The sequence below is a fragment of the Muscardinus avellanarius genome (assembly GCF_963383645.1).
Source record: "Muscardinus avellanarius genome assembly, chromosome: 11".
Taxonomy (NCBI): domain Eukaryota; kingdom Metazoa; phylum Chordata; class Mammalia; order Rodentia; family Gliridae; genus Muscardinus; species Muscardinus avellanarius.
Genome location: NC_137797.1, coordinates 57372557 through 57395410, shown reverse-complemented (window position 1 = coordinate 57395410; position 22854 = coordinate 57372557). Strand labels below are relative to the sequence as shown.

Here is a 22854-nt window from a genome sequence, read left to right as displayed (position 1 = left end):
CCCGGCGTGTGGGAGTACAACTCTGCCTCTCCAAGGAGACCGGTTTGTGACCACAGAACAGAACTTGCCCATTGAGAGCGAGCCCGGAACAGCTGGATAATGTCCGCGCCAAGCCGATTTAAAAAGGACAAAGAGATCATAGCCGAGTATGAAAGTCAAGTCAAAGGTAAGCACGGGAGCGGCTGCCGGCTCCTTTTGTGTGCCTCCTTGTCGTGGTGCTCGTGGAGTTGTAGGTTGCTAACTTGCTGTCTGCGTTGGAGGAAGGTGGCTCCAGCCCTGGCCGAGCCGCCCAGGGGTCCCAGTCTCAGCTTCCGTCCCGTCAAGCCCACTGGGAGCTGGGTACCCGGGGGCCTTCCCCGGGCTTGCAGCCCGCACCTCCAGCAGGGAGAGGACCGGCTGGAACTTAACCACCGGGGGCTGGCAACGTACACTCGAAGGCCGGCGACACAGTCTCTTTATCGTCACCGTCATCATCACCATCATCATCACCATCATTCTTTGTCGATGAAATCATTGTCACAACATAATTTTTCGATGGAGTCATTTTGTTAAGTCTGAGCACTAAGTGGTCTAGAGCTTCATGGAGTGAAGGCTGTTTCAGACATGTAGACTCTGCTATTAATCTACCAGGGCGCCTTCCCCCGTTATAAAATAGATCGCTGAAAGCCGGTCAGTTAAACCAAGCTGCGACTCGTGGAATCCGCCTCCTCCTTGATCATGGACTAGAATTCAGGGCCATCTTTCATACTCCCACGAGAATATTGCTTTATCGTTTGCAGAAAGCCACTTGGGTGTAAAATGAAGGTTTGGGGTATTTGAGTAATAGTTTCAACTCCTTTACATTGTTGACTAATGGAGGGAATCTAATTAAGGTTGATTGAGATTGAGTTTTTTTTTTTTTTTACTTTCTGTGCCTTGAAGTTTAAAAAATATTTTCTCTCCAAGTGTTTTGTTTTGCTGTCAGTGTTTAATAACCATATATATGTGTTGGGGTTTTCCCTCCTCCTGTGTGGTCTCTCAGCAGCTTTCCTGTTGGAGACAATGGATGGAGTGTTGAGATCACTGTTGTTCTTTGGCATATTCAATGCAAAGTTCAAAAAGATTGTTCTGTGGACACCTGCGTTTGTCTATAGACAGCCTTGGGAAAGGGCTGCTGAGAAAGGCATTACTGAGCTGGCCCTGGGAGAGGCAGGAACTGGCTGCATGTTCTTTTGTGTGGCCAGTTGTGGACATGCCTGAGTCCTGTGAGGGGATCCTGGATCACCTGAGTGTGAGTCTGGACCAGCTCACAGCCACAGCCCGTCCCCCACTAAGGGGACAAGCTGTTTTAAGCTAAACATCTTTCAGGAAACACAGATTCTCCCCCGCCTGGGATTAAGATAATGTATTCTTATAGGAACTTGTGACATTGATATGCAAGTTACATGAGCAGAGAAGCAATTATTTTCTTAGAGCCAGGTGAACTTTGTAAGGAGGGTAGGGTAACCGTTCTTTCCTTAATGAGACCAGCACAGCCTTTCATGCCAGTCCTCTGGTTCAGTCTCCATTTCCCTGTACGCTTTCTCCACATGGCTCTTTGTGGCAGGTCTTAGAGGGGTGGCCGTCTGGTTTCCCTGCTGCCTGCAGCACTGATGGGCAGAGTGTGCTTCCTAGTGCTGGTTTAGTTATCTCTCTGCTGAAGTCATTTTTCTATGGTCAAGTCCTTATTTGGAAAAATAATTTCTCCCCTTGATTAATGTCTTCTAGTGGTCACTTACATCCTTGAGAGTCTAAGCCGTTTATATTCATTTAAAAAATCAATGAAATGGGATATTACAATGTGTCTATCAAATCAAATCCTAGGAAAGATGATGAACATGCCCAAAGTGATTTTGGAAGCCAATTCTAATCCACAGTGACCTTTGCCCTATTCCCTTTAACCTTCCTCCTATACCCCCACCCCAAGAGTCCTTGGGCACAGTTTTAGGACTCTTTACTGTAGCTGTCCTGCCTGTGGCCAGACTTTACTTTCCCCCTATACTACTCACACATCCTGTGTCTAGTCTCCATCCTCACGGAATAGGGCTCTCCAGGAGAGGTAGATCTTTTACACATAAAATAGCCCAGATCCACCTGTACACCAAGGTGATGTCATGAAGAGTGGGGAAGAGAAATGGAAGCTCCTTGGTGCTTGAGCCAGCCTATGTGGGAGAGTAGTCCTTGGTAAGGACAGCCTGAGAGGCAAGACTCTGTTCAGGACCTGTTTACTGAGTGCTTCTTTAAGGCTGAGCATTTTGCCCCTGCAGAGTCCTGGTCCAGCACTGCAAGATTTGTGTTTTGGGGATAAACTAGTCTTTTGCTTCCAGCCAGCTACTTTATCTGATGATAAAAGGAACTTGTCTCTTCCATTGCGGAAGGAAACCTGGCTGTGTTGGAGTCATTATGGCATATTTCTGTTCCCAGTGAATGAAGCCATGTACACTGGATTTGAGGTGGCTTAGGGGTCTAGGTGATTTCAAGAGTCATTTTGATGTATGTCATTTCTTTCACCTTCTAACTTAAAATCAAACACTCTGGAGTGTTGTCCTTTCTTATTCCCACTTCTCTGATAACAGTTAGACTTACCTCAAAATTTCTGAGATAATATTTTGATCTAAAGGAATGATTACAGATTTGAGATATGGATTTTATGTGTGTATATATGGTACTGGATTAAACCCAGAGGCAGCCTACCTCTGAGCTAGACCCTCAGACCTTTTTATTTTTTGTTTTGAAATAGGGTCTGGTTAGGTTGTTGAGCGTCTTACTAAGTTGCTGAGTCTCATTTTGAAATTGCCATCCTCCTGTCTCAGCCTCCCAAGTACTGGAATTACAGGTATGCGCCACTGTGCCCAGCTCAGATATGGGATTTTTACCACCATGACTATCTGGCAAGGTTTGGGGAACAGATTGTATGACACTATACTCAACTGTGAAAAGAACATCTCTGGTGTAATTCTATGTGTGAGGCCATGACTGCATCTAGTTACATGTATTTTGGGGGGCAAGTCACTTAGCTTCTCAATGGGTTTTGGTTTTCTTATCTATAAGATGAAGAATTTGTATTCCATCAACCCTAAGAGACATAATTGAAGATTTGTGAGTTCATATTAATTTTTTGGTATAAAATGTTCAGATTTTTGACATTTTTTCTTGGTTGCCCCATTTTAAGGCCAATCATCTTTACTTTCACTTTTTTTTCATAAGGAATTGATTGAATTCTCAGAGAATTAAAATGCAATGCAATAAAGAATACAGAAAAATAACAGTCAAAACTATGTTCAGATCAACATATGCCAAAATAGAAAAAAATCAGAAATTCTGATAGTGGTTAAAGTGGAATTGCAAGCCTTTGAGCTCAACTGCTTGGGAGGCTAAGGCAGCAGAGTCCAGAGTTTGAGGGTAGTATGGACAACATGTGAGACCCTGTTTCAACAAACAAACACCCAAGTAGTTAAGTAATGGATAGTTTTAAATCAGAGACAGAAGAACCCTAAGACACAATTTCAAAGAAATATGTTTAACTTGGACTAAGAGACTGACCATTTTATACATGTTGATCCATTTCCCTTCAAAGGCTTACAATCAAGAGAATCTTTTCTCCCTCTTTCTTTCTTCCTTCCCTCCTTCCTCCCTCCTGCCCTCCCTCCCTCCATTCCTTCTTTTCATCCTTACTTTCCTGGGGATTGAGGCCACCTACCAGCTACACTTCCAGCCCTATTTTATTTTGAAACAAAGACCCTTGCTAAGTTGCTGAGGGGCTCCTTGCTAAGTTGCTGAGGCTGGCCTTGAACCTATGCTCCTCCTGTCTCAGCCTCTCAAGTACTGGTATTACAGGCATGTACCACACCCAGCTGAAATAAATCTCTTGGTGCGGGGCCACTTTTTTAAAAGGATACTTTTCCAGAAAAGCCTATGAAACTCAAACCAATTAACTCTGCTGCTCATTAACATAGCTGGCAAAAGTTGAGTAGTGGAAGAGATGGAGTAATTGGCTAACAGAAGGTTTGGAGATTTTCTAAGGATTTTAGTGATCTATGCAATTTCTGTAATCTGCAGTCAAAACTATTGGGAAGCCACACATACAGAAACCAAAAGAATTAAAAGACACATTTTATGAGATAGAACTCATAGCTGAGCGATTGTGTTGTTTTTAAATAACACCCATTATTAGTCCCTAAGACTGGCAGCTCTTCTGTGCAGTACTGTCCTGGGGATGGCCTCCTACTCTTCCACTTGCAATATGTACCAGAAACGGCAAGGAAATCTGTTGTTCTTTGACCACTTCACTGCCTGAAATACAAAGAGTACATTTTGGTAGCAGATGGAGCATGAGGAAGTGCCAGCTGAATTTGATCTGACCCCATATCATGCCATGGGTTTCAGCAGAGAGATTAAAAACATGGCTGTTTCTAATATGGAAACTGCATCTCACTTTTATTGTTTCCATATAACCTGGACTGGAAGAGCCAACAATTTAGATTATGAGCTAAAACTTTATAGCTGGGAGGGACTTTAAACTTCTCTTGTCCAACCCACTCATTTATACGATGCGGGAGCCTTAATGACAGATATATAATGTAATTGCACAGTTAACTGTAACATCCTTGAAATGAGAACCTAGGCCATCTGCCTTTCAACTGTGGTGATTTATGTTCAGAATCCTTACCACAGAGATACTGAAATAGGAGATTGAACCCTTACCTAGTTAGACTTTATATTATATTCATCAAAGAAATCATAGTTAGAGCTAAGAAAGAATCACAACTCTAGCCTGTGAACAGGAGCTGTGTGTGTGTGTGTGTGTGTGTGTGTGTGTGCGTGCGCGCGCGCGCGCGCGCGCGTGCGCATGCCCAACCACGTGCGCTTGCAGTATGCTAGGAATATAATCAAGGGGAATTCCACCTCAGAGCTGCATTCTTGCCCTTTTATATTTTTTGTTTAGAAAGATAATCTTGCTGGGATGCTTAGAGTCATGCTACATGACTGAGACTGAGCTAGGACCTGTGATCTTCCTGTCTTAGCCTTCCAAGTACTGGGATTATAGGCATGCACCACCATGTCGGGTTTATAACTACATTTAAAGTTTTTGTTCTGTTTTATTTTTCACCAAGATAAATTCAAGGGACTTCAGTGCTCAGGTAGCAGCTCCACAGGGTGGCCTTTAAGGTCCAGAAGACAACATGGTGAATATGGGCAAATGCAGTTTGCTTGATGCTTGGGTGAATTACAACGACTCCATGCCCTCTTCTGTGATTAGTTTTCATAAACTGCAAAATACATTAAGAAAGGGTTCTGAAGAAGGTTTTGAGCAGAATCTGTTCTTCTGAAACACAGTCAGGGATGGAGGATACATCTGGGTGGTCAGGAATCTGGAGGAGCATGCTTACTCCTGTGTTAGATCTGCATTGACCAGTTCAGAAGCCAGACAGCTTCAGCTCTGATGCAGGTTTTACAGTCTACTTTGTGGCTTTGCCAGACCCTTTTGTTATTTTATTCATGCTACTTAGTTTCACTTCAAGTCAGACGACTAAGAAATAAGATAAATAGGAAATTAATTGTATGTCTAATCGGTCTATTTTTATTTTAGTAGTTGCAAACAGAAGTTGAGGTTAGGGACAGTTCTGTAAAGATATTATTTCCCAGCCTAGAGTTACTTTCTAAGTTACTGACAGCAAATATATGCTCCCCTATTGACATCTTGGAATGGGAAGAAACAGAATATAATGTTTAAGAGTAGGAACATTAAGCCAGGCGTGGTGGCACATGCATGTAATCCCAGCATTTGGGAGGCTGAGACCGGAGGATCGCGGTTCGCGGACAGCCTCAGCTACTTAGTGAGGCCCTCTGCAACTTAGACCCTGTTTCAAAATAAAGAATAAAAATGTAGGGCTGGGGATATAGCATGGAGGTCAAATGCCCCTGGGTTCCATCCCCAGACCAGAAAAAAAAAAAAAAAAGAGTAGGAACAGTAGAGCTGGTAAGTTGCTCACTGGCAGAGAACTACCTAGCAAGCTTGAGGCCCTGGATTTGATCCCCATAACTAGGGGATGGGAGTGACAGGAGGAAGAGGAGGAGGAGGAGGAAGAGGAGGAGGAGAAGGAGGAGGAACATTGGTATTAGCTATCCAACCACTAATTAGATGAGTAACTTCCTTCTAGAACTCAATTTCTTTATCTGTGAAATAGGGGTAATAATAGTGTTTGCCTTGTTGTCTTTGTGATGCTGTCAGGAGGTGATCTGGGGAAAGCATTTATCACAGTCTTGGCATACAACAAACACTCAGTAAGTGTTACTTATTGTTATCTGTTTAATTTAGGTTTTCTTTGTATCTCAACTACTTGTAACATTCTGATTTAGGTAAGTCTTTTCTTTTTTTTTTTTTCTTTCTTTTTTTTCTGTAGTACTACGGATAGAACCCAGGGGTGTTCTGCCTTTGAGCTACACTCCTAACCCTATTTTATTTGGAAACTGTATCACCAAGTTTTGGAGGGCCTCACTGAATTGCTGAGGCTGGCCATGAACCTGCGATCCTCCTGTCTCAGCCTCCTAAGTACTAAGCCACCATGCCTGGTTAAATAAATCTTTTGAAATTCAATAATCTCCAGTCTTGCTACCCAAATGGATTCCAAAGTGGGAGGATCTTGAGTTATCCTCAGAAAATACTATGTATTTTTAGAGTAGAATGAGTTTCATGACGGAATTTAAAAGGGAAATACTAGAGCTGGGCATAGTGGCACACTCCTATAATCCCTTGGGAGGCTGAAACAGGAGGGTTGTAGGTTCCAGGACAGCCTCAACAAGTAGTGAGATTTTCATTGACCTAGCAAGACCCTATTTCAAAATAAAAATTAAAAAATAGGCCTGGAAGTGTAGCTTGAAGGTAGAATGAGTTCAATCTCCAGTACCACAAATAAGAAAAATAAAGGAAATACTAGAAATATTAGCTTAGCCAGGTGCGGTAATACATGCCTGTAATCCCAGTTCTTGGGAGGCTAAAATAGGAGGATGGGTGGGAAGCATATTTCTTGGGCCTGGGCTGGCGTAAGTTTGTTTACAACTTTTGTTCTAAAGTTTTTCTGCCTCTGTTTAATGATGCTATGTGGAAAATGAAAATATAGGCCAAAGATGGAAAAAGATTCTTATGACATCAATAAAGGCACTGACTTCATTTCATAGTCTTTAGAAAAATATTTTATTTAAAAATCAATGTAGAAATGCCAATCAAAACTGCACTGAGATTCCTTCTCACCCCAGTCATAATGATTACCAGTCAAGAAGACAAAAAACAGTAAAAGCTGGTGAGAATGTGGGAAAACCTTATGCATGGCTGGGGAAATGAAAACTGGTACAGTCACTTTGGCCATCAGTATGGAGTTTCCTCAAAAATAAAAAAATTAGCTGGGTATGGTGGTGCATGCCTGCAATCCCAGTACTTGGAAGACTGACACAGGACGATTTTAGGTTCAAGGCCCTCAGCAATGTAGTGAGGCTCTCAGCAACTTAGCAAGAGCCTCTTTCCAGATAAAAACATAAAGTAGAGCTAGGGGAGTAGCCTCGAGGTAGAATGTCCCTTGGTTCAATCCCCAGCACTACAAAAAAATAAATAAATAAATTAAAAGCTCTGAAAAATAGATCTACCATATGATCCAACTATACCATTTCTAAGTATTTACCTAAATGAATTAAAGTCAAGTTAGGTGCAGTGGCACATGCTTATAATCCCAGTGTTCAGGAAACCGAGACAGTAGGACCACAGGTTCAAGACCAGGCTCCACAGTTATGAGACCCTGTTTTAAAATAAAAAGGGCTGGGGTTGTAGTCCAGAGATAGAATGCTACTGGATTCAATCCCCAGTACCAAAAAGGAAAGAAAAATTGAATTAAAGTCAGCATATTAGAAAGATACCTGTATACCCACGTTTATTACAATTTCACAATGGCCAAGTGATGGAATATGCCTGGATTTGCATCCACAGATGAAGAGACAAAACATAGTATATATACACTTTGGAATATCATTCAGCCATACAGAAGAGCAAAAATATGTCATGTTCCAGGCCATGGTTGAAGTTGGTCTCTCAGATTTGAGACCAACCTGAGCAACTTAGTGAGATTCTCAGGAACCTAGTGAGACGCTGTTTCAAAGCAAACAATAAAAAGGTCTGGGGTGGAGCTCAGGGGTAGAATGTCCCTTAGTTAAATACACAGTAACACACACACACACACACACACACACAAAGACACAGAGACAAAAAAAAGAAGGAAAAAGAAAAGAAGAGAAAAAGGAAGAAAAGAAATAAATAATTAAATAATTGTCTATGTATTTCCCACATACCCTAGTATAGGACTTGGTTAAACATTTATTGAATATATAAAGTAAGCATTTGGAATAATGATTCTTTCATAGTACAAATTATCATGGTGATGATTAAAAATTTATCTAGGGTGTCCAGTCAAATATTACCTCATTAGGTTGATCTTCAGATTGCCTGTAACTTTTGTAGGAAGTCACAAAGCTAGAAACAGTCTAGGTGTCTAACAGTTGTTAATGGTTAACTAAATCCCCCCGGGGGATAGTTTACTAATTTGTTGTGCCTGGAATGTTACGGAGTCCTTGACAATGGGGTTTGTAGAGCATTTTATGGTATGTATGATAAATTATTTTATAATAATTGAAAAGAAGAGGCATATAAAAAGGGTGATGTAATATTAATGAGACATAGTCATGACCGCAGGGAGCATTATTGAGCATTCGTGGTATGACAGTCACGGTGGTGGCTCATCGCACAGGTGCACTGAACTTTACATGGGCATAAATAGCTATAGCACATGGCAGGAGGAATTTCTGGCCGTTTGTGATTTCTGTATTTTTGAAGCATGCTATACATTGGCATATTTTCAGACTTCTTTGTCTCTCTGTCAGCCTCCCCTCCTTAAGGATGGGAATGGGGAAGGTAAACCCAAGCAAAACTGAGACTCCAGGTGGAGCCTCTAACAATTAGCTCATCAAATTTATCCACAGAACTATTTTGCACCTCTTGTTTGCTTACAGCTCATAACAGGCTTTGGTCTTTCCTTTCTTTGAGTTTGACTAGCAAAGATGTGTGTGTTTGAAAGAATAAGCTTCCTCTCCTGCCTTCTTCCCCCCTCCTTCCTTCCTTCCTTCCTTCCTTCCTTCACTCCCTCTCACCCAATTGGGTACAGAAAGTTATTATTTATAATTAAAAAATAATAGTAAAATGGACAGCTGGGTACCATTCACCCTGGCTGAGAAGCAGAACATTAGTCCTTCCTTACAAAGTCCCAAGTCAGCCCCTTTTCTGACAAATGTCCCTTCTCCCCACCACCACCTTTCAACAATTTTGAGTGTAGTATTAATCATGCATGTGTCTTCCTTAAAGTTTTGCACTAGTATTATCGTCTTTTTTCTTTCTTTCTTTCTTTCTTTCTTTCTTTCTTTCTTTCTTTCTTCTTCCTTTCTTTCTTCCTTTCTTTCTTCCTTCCTTCCTTTCTTTCTTTCTTTCCTTTCTTTCTTATTTCCTTTCTTTCTTCCTTCTTTCTTTCTCCTTCCTTCCTTCCTTCCTTCCTTCCTTCCTTCCTTCCTTCCTTTCTTCCTTCCTTTCTTTCTGTGATGCTGGGGATGAAATCCAGAGGCTTTGGAAACAGGGTCTCACTGAGTTGCTGAGAGCCTTACTAAGTAGTTGAGGCTGGTTTCCAACTTGTGCGATCCTCCTGTCTCAGCATCCCAAGAGCTGGGATTACAAGTGTGTGTCACCATGCCTGGCTTAAGTTTTCTTTATAATTTTAATGTATGATATGTTCATATATATCAGGAATACAGTCATTCGAGTGGTTATTGGATTTTTAATAATATTGAGGAACTTTAAATTTTAAAAAATGAAATCTAGCCAGACGTGGTGATGCACACTTGTAATTCCAGTACTTGGCAGGCTGAGATAGGAGGTTCACAGGTTCCAAGACAGCCTCAGTTACTTAGTGAGGCCATCTGTAACTTAGTGAGCCCTTGTTTCAAAATAAAGGATAAAAAATAGGGCTGGGATATAGCTTGGAGGTAGAATGTCCCTGGGTTCCATCCCAGTACTGAAAAAAAAAAAAAAGAAAAGAAAAAGAAAAAAGAAAGAGAAGAAAGAATTTTCGCAGGTAGAGAAATTATGATCTCTCTCTCTCTCTCTCTCTCTCTCTCTCTCTCTCTCTCTCTCTCTCTCTTTCTCTGTCTCTCTCGTCTTTGTGTACTAGGGATTTTTGTTTTATTTTTAAACTGCAGCTCAGCCTCTCAAGCACTGGGACTACAGGTGTGCACCACCATGCCCAATTTGGGAATTTCTCCAAGATTTAGCCTTCAGATCTATTTATTATTTATTTATGGTGCTTGGGATTGAACCCAGGGGTGTTCTACCTCTGAGCCACACACCCAGCCAAATTTTTATTCTTTATTTTTGAAAGAGGATCTCACTAAGTTGCAGAGGGCCTCACTAAGTGGTTGAGGCTGGCGGAGAACCCAGATCCTCCTGTCTCAGCCTCCCGAGTACTGGAACTACAAGTGTGTGCCACCATGCCCAGCTTTAATATTCATTTGTTTGTTTATTGTGTGTGATACTGGGGATTGAACCCAGGAGTATCCTACCTCTGAGCCTTACCCCCAGCCCTATTTTATTATTTATTTTGAAACAGGGTATTACTAAATTACAGAAGGCTGGCTGTGAACCTGTGATCCTCCCGTCTCAGCCACCCAAGTACTGGGATTAGGAGTGTAAGCCACCACACCTGGCAATTTTTGTTTTATTTTTAAACAGCAGCTCAGCCTCTCAAGCACTGGGACTATAGGTATGCACCACCATGCCCAATTTGGGAATTTCTTTATAATAATCCTGGAGAGAGAGAGTAGGTAGTGATACACGTAAAGTAAGATTGGCCATAAATTGAAAAATCATTGGATGCATGAGGTTCTTTATATTATTCTTTTAATTTTTCATATATTTGATATTTTTCCTAATAAAAAGTAAAGATGAGTATGATTAGTACATCATATTATAGATTTTTCCTTTTCCAGTACTGGGGGTAAACCCAGGGCGTTTTACCACTAAGCTATATTCCCATCCCTTTCTATTTATTTATTTTTATTTTGTTTTGAGACAGAGTCTGGCTAAGTTGAGGAGATTGACCTTGAACTTGCAATCCTGCCTTCAAGTGCCTCAGCCTCCCAGTTAACTGGAATGACAGGCATGCACTATTACTCTCAGCTATAACTTTCTTTTTTTCACCCAATGTTATGATGTGAAGATTAATGTAGGGCCTGGGTATGTAATTGAATGGTGGAACACTTTCCTAGAACATGCAAGGCACTAGGCTCAATCCCTAGCACCAATAGCAATGAAAAAGACGAGTCTGTTTGTAGCTGTAAATTTACTATCACACTATATTTTCACTGGTGTGTGGCATTCTAGTGCATGGAAACACTGCAGACTATCTATTCTTTATGGTACTTGGGTTATTTGTGGGGCTTTCCTATCATAACTAAAAATGGCATATAAAATGTTATAGGTGTTTCCTGGTGTTCACATACAAGAATTTCTATAGGTCTGATTGCTGGGTGAATAGAGCGTGTACACGTTCAACTCTACTGCATAGTGTCAAACGTTTCCTAAAGTGGTTGTTATTTGTTTTGTTAGATTTTTCGTTGATGTGACCAACATGCCTGTCATGCACAACTTAGAGGAAGAGAGATTTATTGGCTCAACTGTTTTAGAGGCTTCAAAAGTTTAAGTCCATGGTTGGCTGACTCCAAGACAGAAATCCGCTCTTGGCTCGTGCTGGCCAGAAAGCAGAGGGGGAGAGAGGACGGGACCAGGGACAGAGACAGATCCCAAGGGCACACCCCAAGTGTCCCACCTCCTCCTCCGAACCCGCCTCGTTGCCAACACATGAGCTTCTCTCAGGGACAATTCACGACCAAACCATACCAGTATTTATATTCTCACCAGTAGAAATGAGAGATCATTCTCAAAAAAAAAACCAAAAAACAAAAAAAACAAAAAACAAAAACTCTTAGAATCACCAATGAAACCAAATACCTGTGACCAAAAACCAGACGCATCTTTATTGCCCACTTTACACCCAGAGGTATGAAATCCAGGCCACCAGAGGAGCTTTGCCTTTCTAAATTATTCAGGTTTCTTCCTTCTTGTGGTTCTGCTCTTACTAGAAAATTGAATTTGTCTGCCTGTTTGAAACTGTCTTCTATCTTGTGGCAAGGAAAATGAATGCTGAAGAGCACAAGTCCAGTATTTTAAAGCCCAGGCCATCAGTAGCAGCACACATAGTTTCCACTGATGTAAGTGATGAGAGCCTAATCACAAGGCCATATCTTGCTGTCAGGGAGGCTGGGAAATGTAGTCCCGCCTTCTAGCTGGAGCTGCATGAGCATAATGGGACAAAATGAATGGATCATGTGGACAAGCAGCAGTTGCCATGAAGACAGATTATTTGAAGTGGTCATTTATTAAGTGAATTGTTAGTTGGTTTTAATCTGTATGCTTCTGATTGCTATGAGATAGAGCATCTTTTAAAATGTGTCACTTGCTTTTGGTAACTTAATGCTGATGCATGTATTTGCCCATTTATATATTAACCTATATGACTTGTCATTTGTTTATGAGTTTTGGTTTGGTTTGGTTTTAGTGGGGTTCGTGTGTGTGTGTGTGTGTGTGTGTGTGTGTGTGTGTGTGTACTAGGAATTAATTACTTTATTTATTAATTTATTTATTGGTGGTACTGAGGGTGGAACCCAGAGGCTTTCTACCTCCGGGCTATACTTCCAGACCTATTTTTATATTTTATTTGGAAACAGGGTCTCACTAAGTTGCTGAGAGCCTCACTAAGTAGCTGAGGCTGGCTTCGAACCTGTGTGATCCTCCTGTCTCAGCCTCCCAAGAGCAGGGATTACAAGGGTACGCCACCACGCCCAGCTGGTACTAGGAATTTAACCCAGGAGCATTCTACCTTTAAACTACACTGCCAGCTCTATTTTATTTTATTTTTTAATCTTGAAACAGGGTCACAGTAAGTTGCTGAGGCTGGCCTCAAACTTGTGATCCTCCTGTCTCAGCCTACGAGGTACTGAGCTTATAGGTGTGTGCCACCATGCTCAACTTTAATGTGTTCTTGATGGTAATCTCTTTTCAAGCTCGTATTCTCACTTAAGAAAAGATACCTCTTCAGGGAAATGCAAACAAAAACGACACTGAGTTCCATCTCACTCCATCAGAATGGCCATCATCAAGAAAACAAAGAAATAGTAAATATTGGCAAGAATGCTGGAAAAGAAGGAACCCCATATATACTGTTGGTGAAAATGTAAGTTAGAACATCCACTATAGAAAAGAGTATGGTGATTTCTCAAAACACTACAAAGAGAACTACCATAGGATTGAGCCCTCCCATTCCTGGATATGCACCTGAAGGAACCAGGAGCAGCACACACCAGAGATACCTGCATATCCACTGTATGAGTCAGCTTTCCAACACGGAGGCAAATGCCTGAGAGAGTCAACTTAGGGGAGGAGAGATTTATTTTGGCTCATGGTTTCTGACACTTTAGTCCATGGTCAGCAAGCCCCAAGTCAGAAACATCATGATGGAAGAGGGTGGTCCATTCATGGCATCTGGGAAGAGAGCGAGAAGAAAGGACCAGGGACAAGATCAGTCCCCAAGGGCACACTCATGACCCACCCCTCCAACAAAGCTCGACCTCCTCAGTATCCACCAGCTTTTAACAGTACATTCAGATCATGAAGTCGTCAATAGATTAATCACCAATGAATTTAGTGTTCCTGTGCTCTTATGATTCAATCACTTCCCCAAACCCGCCTTTGAGCATTGCCACATTTGGGAACAAGCCTTCTTGGTGTGCACTTCGAACCCAAACCATAACACCTGTGTTTATCATAGGACTATTCACAATAGCTGAGTTATACAGTCAGCCTAGATACCTATCAATAAATAAATAAATGGATAAAGAGAATGTGGCATATATACACAACGAAGTTTCATTCAGCCGTAAAGGATGATACTATGTCATTTTCAGGAAAATGGATGGAACCAGAGATCATTATGTTAAGCAAAATAAGCCAGACCCAGAAAGACAAGTATGCATTTTCCCTTACATGTGAAACCCAGGGAGGGAAAAAAGACAACTTGAAAGTAGTAGGACTATTTGAGAAGGTTAAAAGAGACTAGGGGGAGGGGTAAGGGAGGCCAATAGGGAAGGTAGATACAATCAAAATACTTTATATGCACGTATAAAAATGCCACATGAAACTTACTATTTTATATAATTAATACATGCTAATAATTACAATAAAAAGATATTTATTGGTAAGAGAAGTTACTCATTTTAATTTAATATATCAATTATTTATTTATTTTATATTTGGTGTTTAAGCAATCCTTTCCTACTTTGTAGTCAAAAGGCTATATGCCAACATCATTTTCTAAATGTTTTTATTTTTATATTTATTGCTGCACTGTAGTTATACATTGTGGTGAGATTGAAAGTGATGCATTCAGCTGGGCATGGTGGTACACGCTTGTAATCCCCATACTTGGGAGACTAAAACAAGAGGCCCTCCACAACTTACTGAGACCCTGTTTAAAAATAAAGAATAAAAAAAAAGGGCTGAGGGTGTAGCTCGGAGGTAGAATACCCCTGGGTTCCATCCCTATTGCTGCAAAAAAAGTGATACATTCATATATGCACACATCTCTTGGCATATTTCCTCCTCCCTGCCCTCATCAGACAAGTTAGTGTGATTGATAGTGATGCTTTCCTATACAAACATAACATTATTTCATCTGTTTCCTTCTTCAAAGTTCCTTATAAATGTTTTTAAATTTTTGCTTGAACTTACATAATTTTCTAAGTGTTTTAAATTTTGCTTTGGAAATAAATGTTTTTTGGTGGCACTGGGGTGGAACCCAAGGGCTTTTCTACCTCTGGGCTACACTCCCAGACCTCTTTTTTTTATATTTTATTTGGAGACAGGGTCTCACTAAGTTTCTGAGAGCCTACTAGACAGCCGAGTCTGGCTTCAAACCTGTGTGATCCTCCTGTCTCAGCCTCCCAAGCGCTGGGATTACAAGTGTGAGCTACCACGCCCGGCTGAAATAATTGTTTTTAATTCAGTTGCCATTTTATTTTATTTATTTATTTTTTTACATTTTTAAATTTATTTTTATTGGTGCATTGTAATCATACATCACATTGGAATACAAGACTTGAGAGGATATACAAGCACACATCATCCAATTAGCCCTCATCCAACCCCTATCCCATTCCCTCCCCCTCCCTCTATCCCATGCTTGTTTGGTGATTAACTTTGATACATGTTTATGTACCTCCTGCTTTTTAAAGAGGCTCCATCCTCCCCTATTCCATACCCTCTGATTGGTCACCTTAATTGTTTCACTATAGGGCCCTTTCTATAGCTCGACCACTTCCTGTTGCCCCTTTCCTCCTAGTTATTGCTGATTAGGGGAAGCATCTGGTTTTAATTTTCTGCGATATTTATCTGTGCATGCCGTGTTGCAAATACCGATCCCACTCCTGACGGCCCCAGTTGTGGCTTGGCTACCCGGTGGACTGATCCAGACCTCACTGGCTCAAGCAGCGGCCTTGCCTCATGGGAGGCCCCAATTTTGGTCTCGCTGGCCCTGACACTGGCCTAACCCTTCGGCTGGCTCCGATCCCGGCCTCGGAGGCCCCAGAACCGGCCTTCCTCATGGTAGGCTCTGATGCTAGCCGATGGCCCCGGCATCTGCCTAACCCCTTGGCAGGCTCCGATCCAGGCCTCGGAGGCCTCAGTAGTGGCCTTGCCTCACAGAAGGCTCCGATGACGGCCACTGGTCCCGGCACCAGCCTAACCCCTCGGCAGGCTCTGATCCCTGTCTCAGAGGCCTCAATAACAGCCTTGCCTCACAGAAGGCTCCAATGCCAGCCGCTGGTCCCGGCACCGGCCTAACCCCTCGGCCGACTCCAATCCCGGCCTCGGAGGTCCCGGCACTGGCCTTGCCTCGCGGCAGGCTCCGATCCCGGCCTTGCTGGCCCTAGCACCGGCCTAACCCCTCGGCATGCTCCAATCCCGGCCTCGGAGGCCCCAGCACCGGTCTTGTCTCACGGCAGGCTCCGATGCCGGCCTCGCTAGCTCCAGCACCAGCCTAACTCCTTAGCAGGCTCTGATCCTGGCCTCAGAGGCCTCAGTAGTGGTCTTGCCTCAGGGAAGGCTCCGATGCCGGCCTCTGGCCCCAGCACCGGCCTAACCCCTCAGCAGGCTCTGATCCCGGCCTCGGAGACCCCAGCACCAGCCTTGCCTCACGGCAGGCTCCGATCCCGGCCACACTGGCCCTGGCACTGGCCTGACCCCTCGGCAGGCCCCAATCCCGGCCTCGGAGGCCCCGGCAACTGCCTTGCCTCACGGAAGGCTCCGATGCCGGCCGCTGGCCCCGGCACCGGCCTAACTCCTCAGCAGGCTCTGATCCCAGCCTCAGAGGCCCCGGCACCAGCCTTGCCTTATGGCAGGCTCCGATCCCAGCCACACTGGCCCTGGCACCAGCCTAACCCCTCAGCAGGCTCTGATCCCAGACTCTAAGGCCCCAGCACCGGCCTTGCCTCATGGGAGGCTCCGATTCTGGCCTCACTGGCCCCGGCACCGGTCTAACCCCTCAGCAGGCTCTGATCCCAGCCTCGGAGGCCCCAGCACCGGCCTTGCCTCACGGCAGGCTCTGATCCCGGCCTCGCTGGCCCCAGCACTGGCCTAACCCCTTGGCAGGCTCCAATCCCGGCCTCGAAGGCCCCAGCACCAGCCTTGCCTCACGGCATGATCCGATCCTGGCTTCACTGCCCCAGCACTGGCCTAACCACTCGGCAGGCTCCAATCCCAGCCTCGGAGGCTCCAGCACCGGCCTTGCCTCACGATAAGCTCCAATCCCAGCTTTGTTGTGTCCATCGCTGGCCTCACCCCTCAGCAGGCTCTAATCTGAGCACCCCCTTTACCCAACCATTTGTCCCACGTTCTCGAGGGTGCATGGTGGTAGCATTCTGCCTCTGGGGTCATTACTTCAAAGGTTCCAGGTGTAATGCATCAGATCTCTGTCTCCCCTGAGTACTGGCCACTGCCATTGCCACTGTATCCACCATTTCAAATTTTTTCCAAGCTCTTTTACCACTCTGAATGTTGTCTAGTGTTCCTAAGCATACACTACGGTAGCATTCGACCGTGTAATTTCTCCAAAAAAAAAAAAAATAAGGTTGGTAGGCTCCGATTTCTGCTTCTCCTGAATACAAGTCTCCACCGCCAATGCGGAGACCGCTTTCAGCACTGCCTTTCTCCTTGGTCTCTGCTAAAGTCTCTCTCCTTACAGGTGATGTCCAAGATTCTTAACAATGTAGAGAAGAAGCAGTCCTCCTTAGCGGGGAATTTTTCCAATAATTCCAGTTCATTTGGATAAGTTTTGTCTGCATCTCCAGTATCCTGGCATCCACCACGGCCTCCTTGACCCCTCTCTGATATTTTCCTTTATTCTTTTTCTTTTCCTTTTTTACAGGGTCCTTCCGGGTGGAAAGTGGGTCACCTAGGGGTGCCCCACCAGCGCCTGCCCACCCGCCCAGGGTCGGGGCCAGAGGCCCGGACCACAGGGTCCTTCCGGGTGGGGAGGGGGTCGCCAAAGGGTGCCCCGCCAGTGCCTGCCCACCCACCCAGGGTCGGGGCCCGGACCACAGGGTCCTTCCGGGTGGAAAGGTGGTCGCCTAGGGGTGCCCTGCCAGCGCCTGCCCACCCGCCCAGGGTCGGGGCAAGAGGCCCAGACCACAGGGTCCTTCCAGGTGGAAAGGGGGTCACCGAAGGGTGCCCCGCCAGCGCCTGCCCACCCGCCCAGGGTTGGGGCCAGAGGCCTCAGTTGACATTTTAAATAATGTGTGAATTAGGTATATGTTTGTAGGTTTTAAAATATGAATGACCCTCCCCCCAATTTGCTAAATAGTTCCTTCTTTTAAAAATGATATACTAGCTGCTTCTGTCTTTATCATAGTTTTACAATTCATGACTTTATTTCTAGACACCGTGTTATGCTCTGTTTGTTAACTTGTACCATTGCCTCACTATCTTAATTATTATAGCTTTATAAGAAGCTCATATATCTACTAGGCCAGATATTTTTTCTTTCAGAAGCATTTGGGTGATCTTGGTTTTTTTCTCTTCCAAATACAATTTAGAATAAATTTGCCTTCTATTGGAAACTTATTGACAATTCGATTGAGATGATCTGAAATTATAAATCAATTTTGGAAGAATTAGCACCTATATGATATTAGTTCTTTCTCGTCGTAAATGTGAGCATATCATTTATTTAGTTTAGTGTGTGCATGTGTGTGCATGCGTGAGCATGTGTGTGTGTGTGTGTGTGTGTGTGTTTGGGGATTGAACCCAGGAGCATTCTACCCCTGAGATACACCCCCAGCTCTATTTTTTGTTCTTTATTTTGAAACAGGGTCTCAACAAGTTGTGGAAGTCCTCACTAAATAGATGAGGCTGGCTACGAAGCTGTCATTCTCCTATATCAGCCTCCCAAGTACTGGGATTACAAGTGTGCACCAGTGTACCTAGCTTTTTTAGTTGTTTTTAAATGTAGTACTACAAAGTTTTATCTTTTCTTTGTTTTGGTTAGATGTATACCATGATATATTTTTTTGTTACTAATGTTCATGAGATCTCTTTTAAGTTTGTTTTCTAGTTGACATTAGCATACAGTTTACTCTTGTATACTTATACTGGACTTGTATCTAGCCACTTTTTTTTTTTTTTTTTTGGTGGCACTGGGATTCCTGGAAACTCTTCTACCTCTGGGCTACACTCCCAGACCTATTTTTATACATTTTTAAAAATTTGGAAACAGGGTCTCTTAAGCCAGCATGGCTGGCTTCGAACCTGCACAATCCTCCTGTCTCTGCCTCCCAAGCACAGGGATTACAAGCATGCGCCACCACACCCAGCAGCCACTTTTATATATGACCACTTTGATAGTCCCTTATTATTTTATTGGGGCTCAGAAAATGATGCCCTAAAGTATATAGTGATTTAGAACTAAAGGATTGGCCTCAAGTTTGTTTGGACTTTCTGCCTCATTTCTCCACTACTCTGTTTCTTCTCTTTCTCTCCCAAAATGCAAGGAGGAACCTTCAAATGAGAGAAGTGTTCCCTTTAGGGTAGGAATGCCATTCTTATGAAATCTCATGACCGGGCAAGATTAGCTGTCAGGAAAGAAAAGGCTACAAGTCTTTACTTCCAGCATACCCCATCCCAATTAACTTTTTATCTACTGCATTTTTTTTTGTACTGGGAATTAAACCTATGCTACCTCTGAGCTACATCCCCAACCTAATATTTTGCATGTTGGAACAGGGTCTCGCTGAGTTGCCAGGGCTGGTCTCAAATCTGCACTCCTTCTGTCTTAATCTCCCAAGTACTGGGATTAGAAGCATGCAACACCATGCCCAGTTTATCTATTCTTTTTAATCTATTTATATCTATTCTTTTGAGAACTGTTACCTAAGAGACTTTCTATGCATTGTAAGACAATCTTTGTTCACCTGTCTATTTCTTCCTTTACCCTCCTATAATTTGTGGCCAGTCTCCAGTACACTCAACCCATTATCTAAGCTTTTTTTCCTTTCTGTAACTCAGAATGGTATATATACCTTTACCATCTGGCCCCTCTCATAGGCTCAGACTCTGTGCTGTAATTTTGCAAACCCTATGGAATTAATTTATTTTATTTTATTTTATTTTATTTATTTTCCTGGCACTCAGGATTGAATCCAAGATATTCTATCTCCAACAAGTCCTATTTTATTTGTTATTTTGGAACAAGGTCTCTTGCTAAGTTGATGAGAGCCTTGCTAAGTTGCTGAGGCTGGCCTTGAGCCTAGGATACCATGTGCAACCATGCTGGGCTTTTTCTTTTATTTTTCTTTTATTTTTGCTATAGGTAGAATTTTGTTTACATATGAATAAAAATATTAATATTGCCATTCTTTCTTGTCTTCTGTTTTAAAATGAATGATTTTAAGCTCCTCATCGTGTAAGAATAATAATTATGGGCTGGGTGTGGTAGTGCACACCTGTAATTCCTTACTTGGGAGGCTGAGATAGGAGGATCACAGGTTTGAGTCTCACTACTTGCTGAGGCTGTCCTGGAACCTGTTATCCTTCTGTCTCAGCCTTCCAAGTATAGGGATTACAGGTATGCACCACCATGCCCAGCTATAAGTACTATTCTTAGCAAAGTCATCTGTTCTCAACCTCTGTAGCCTTTCTGATTTCTATTCCCTTGATTTATGCCTCTCCAAAGAACTTATTATAATTGGATTCCTTTTATTCCTTATTTGGGGGAAGGATTTTGAAATTCGTTATGTGAAAGTTCAATGATGTGATTAAAATCATATTTTAAAATCATTTTATCCAGCTGGGCACATTGGTGCAACTCTGCTCTAGAGGATTCAGGAGGATGAGGCAGGATTACAAGTTTGAGACCAGCCTAAGTAACTAACAAGATTCTGCCATAAGGGGAAAAAATGGGGACGCGGGGGTGTAGCTCTGTGGTAAAGCATCCGTAGGTTCACTAGGGATGGGTGCTGTGGATTGAATCCACAGTCATTCTTCCTCTGAGCTACACCCCCAGACTTTTTCTTTTTAAACTGGGTCTTGCTGGGTTGTGGAGGCTGACTTCTGCAATTGTCTTGTCTCAGCCTCCCCAGTCATGGGATTATAGGCATGTGCCACCATGCCCAGTTTTTATCTAGCATTTTAGTATTTTTGTTTCAAGCAGGAGTCAAACAGGGGCTTTCTTTTGGCAGGGGATACTAGGGGTTAAATCCAAGGCTACCATTGAGTTTTATTTACTCTAGCTCTTTTTTAGGGGGTATCAATACATTATTATTATTATTATTATTATTATTATTATTATTAATTTGTGTGGGTATATGTGGTTCTGGGGATTGAAACCAGGGGTGTCCTACCTCCAAGCAATAACCCTAGCTCTTTTAGTTTTTATTTTGTTTTGTTTTGTTTTGGTGGTACTAGGGATGGAACCCCGGGACATTTTACCTCTGAGCTACACCCCCAGCCCTATTTTTTAATTTTGTATTTAGAAACAGGGTCTCGCTAAATTGCACTAATTAGCTGAGGCTGTCTGTGAACCACGATCCTCCTGTCTCAGCCTCCCAAATGCTGGGATTACAAGCATGCCTCACCATGCTGTTGTTGTTATTTTGAAACAGAATTTTACTAGATTGCTGAGAGTCTAGCTAAATTGGTTAAGGCTGGCCTGGAACCTGCAATCCTGTCTCAGCCTCCCAAGTACTGAGTTTACAGTTGTACACCACCATGCCCAGCTGTTGTTGTTATTTTGAAACAGAGTTTTACTAGATTGCTGAGAGTCTGGCTTGGAACTTGCAATCCTGTCTCAGCCTCCCAAGTACTGGGTTTACAGGTGTGCGCCGCCATGTGCAGCTAACACATTTTAATTATTGAAGATTTATCACAAAAGGACCCATGGTTTATATAGTCCATGTTACCATGGTTTTCATTTGTAGATTTGTCCATATGAAAAAAAAATCAGGATTTAAGGAACTTAGGGCTGAATCTATCTAGTGAAGAGTAATGAGAGGCATGAAAATACCCACAGGTTTCTGAACAACCTGAGATGCTGTTGGGACGTCTCCAGGGACTGGGTATTGCAATCCTCCAGGGCATGGTCTCTCAGGAAACACTGGGGACAACTTTCCTTTTCTTTAGGAGTTGCTTCTGCTTCTTTATCCCTGGAGATTGCCCCTCACCTCAAGGCTGGCTGTAGAAACCTATAATAACATAAGACCCCTGGCGTGATGGCATCCTCCAGGCCTCTTGGCAGCACAGCAGAATAGCTAACCTGGCATGACAAGAGTGTTTCAAAGGGCTTGATGCCCAGTTCTTGGCTGTCACCTCTAACTCTTCTCAGTTGGCCTGTAGACCTCTGGACTTAGCTTTTTTCATTCTGAATATGTGGCCTGGCTTGCCCAAACAACTTTCTCCCACCTACCTCCAGCAATTTACATGAAACAATAGGTATCTCTTATCTTAAATCAGACCTTTTTCACTTTGGACATCTTGCTGTGAAGTCAGCAAGCTTTAACAATGGGATTCAGCCTTTAAAGAGTGTCTAAGGAGGAGCCTGAGTCGAGGAAGTGTTTGTCTATCTTGCTTTCCATACACAATAGATAGATACCTGCCTTGTCTTTTGACTTCTTGTCCATGCACTTGGCAAGTTTTCTCACAAGTTCTCTTTATCCTCCCACTCATAATGATAGTCCACAGTTCTAGTACAGTTCAGTCAAATTATAAGCCCCAATCTCTAGGAAAGAAAGTAGAGAATTTACTTGTTCAGTCCTAGTGTATGAGAGTGGCCCTTAAGGTGCTGTGAGACCAAAGAGGCAGAGAGATGTGGGGTGCACCGAGCATTATTGGGGAATTATCGAAGGATCTGTGGTCCTAGTGACAGCAAGACAGTTGAACCCTTGCAGTTTGGGTCAGAGAGAGAGAGAGAGGTGTACTTGTAGGTGAGGACAAAAGTTGACTTTGTCCTGGTTGGAATGTACCTGTATTTTTTTTTTTTTTTTTTAGATAGTATCAAAAAGGCACATCCTGAAGCTAGGATCCAGTTGTATAGGTCCACATTCCACACTAATGGCTTTGTGTATTTATAGTTTGCTAGGAAACTGTGCAGG

At 43.0% G+C, this 22854-nt stretch overlaps 1 protein-coding gene across 2 annotated transcripts in view; it reads left to right on the top strand.

Moving 5' to 3' along the window:
* Window positions 1-99: 99 nt before the first annotated feature.
* The window catches only part of SRGAP1 (SLIT-ROBO Rho GTPase activating protein 1), a gene marked incomplete at both ends in the record, with an annotated part of 316091 nt that continues 293336 nt past the window's right edge, over window positions 100-22854 (top strand). For both annotated transcript variants that reach the window (XM_080706566.1, XM_080706565.1), the window contains one exon: window positions 100-166. In XM_080706566.1, the coding sequence (XP_080562692.1) occupies window positions 100-166 (67 nt within the window). The remainder of the gene's footprint in view (window positions 167-22854) is intronic.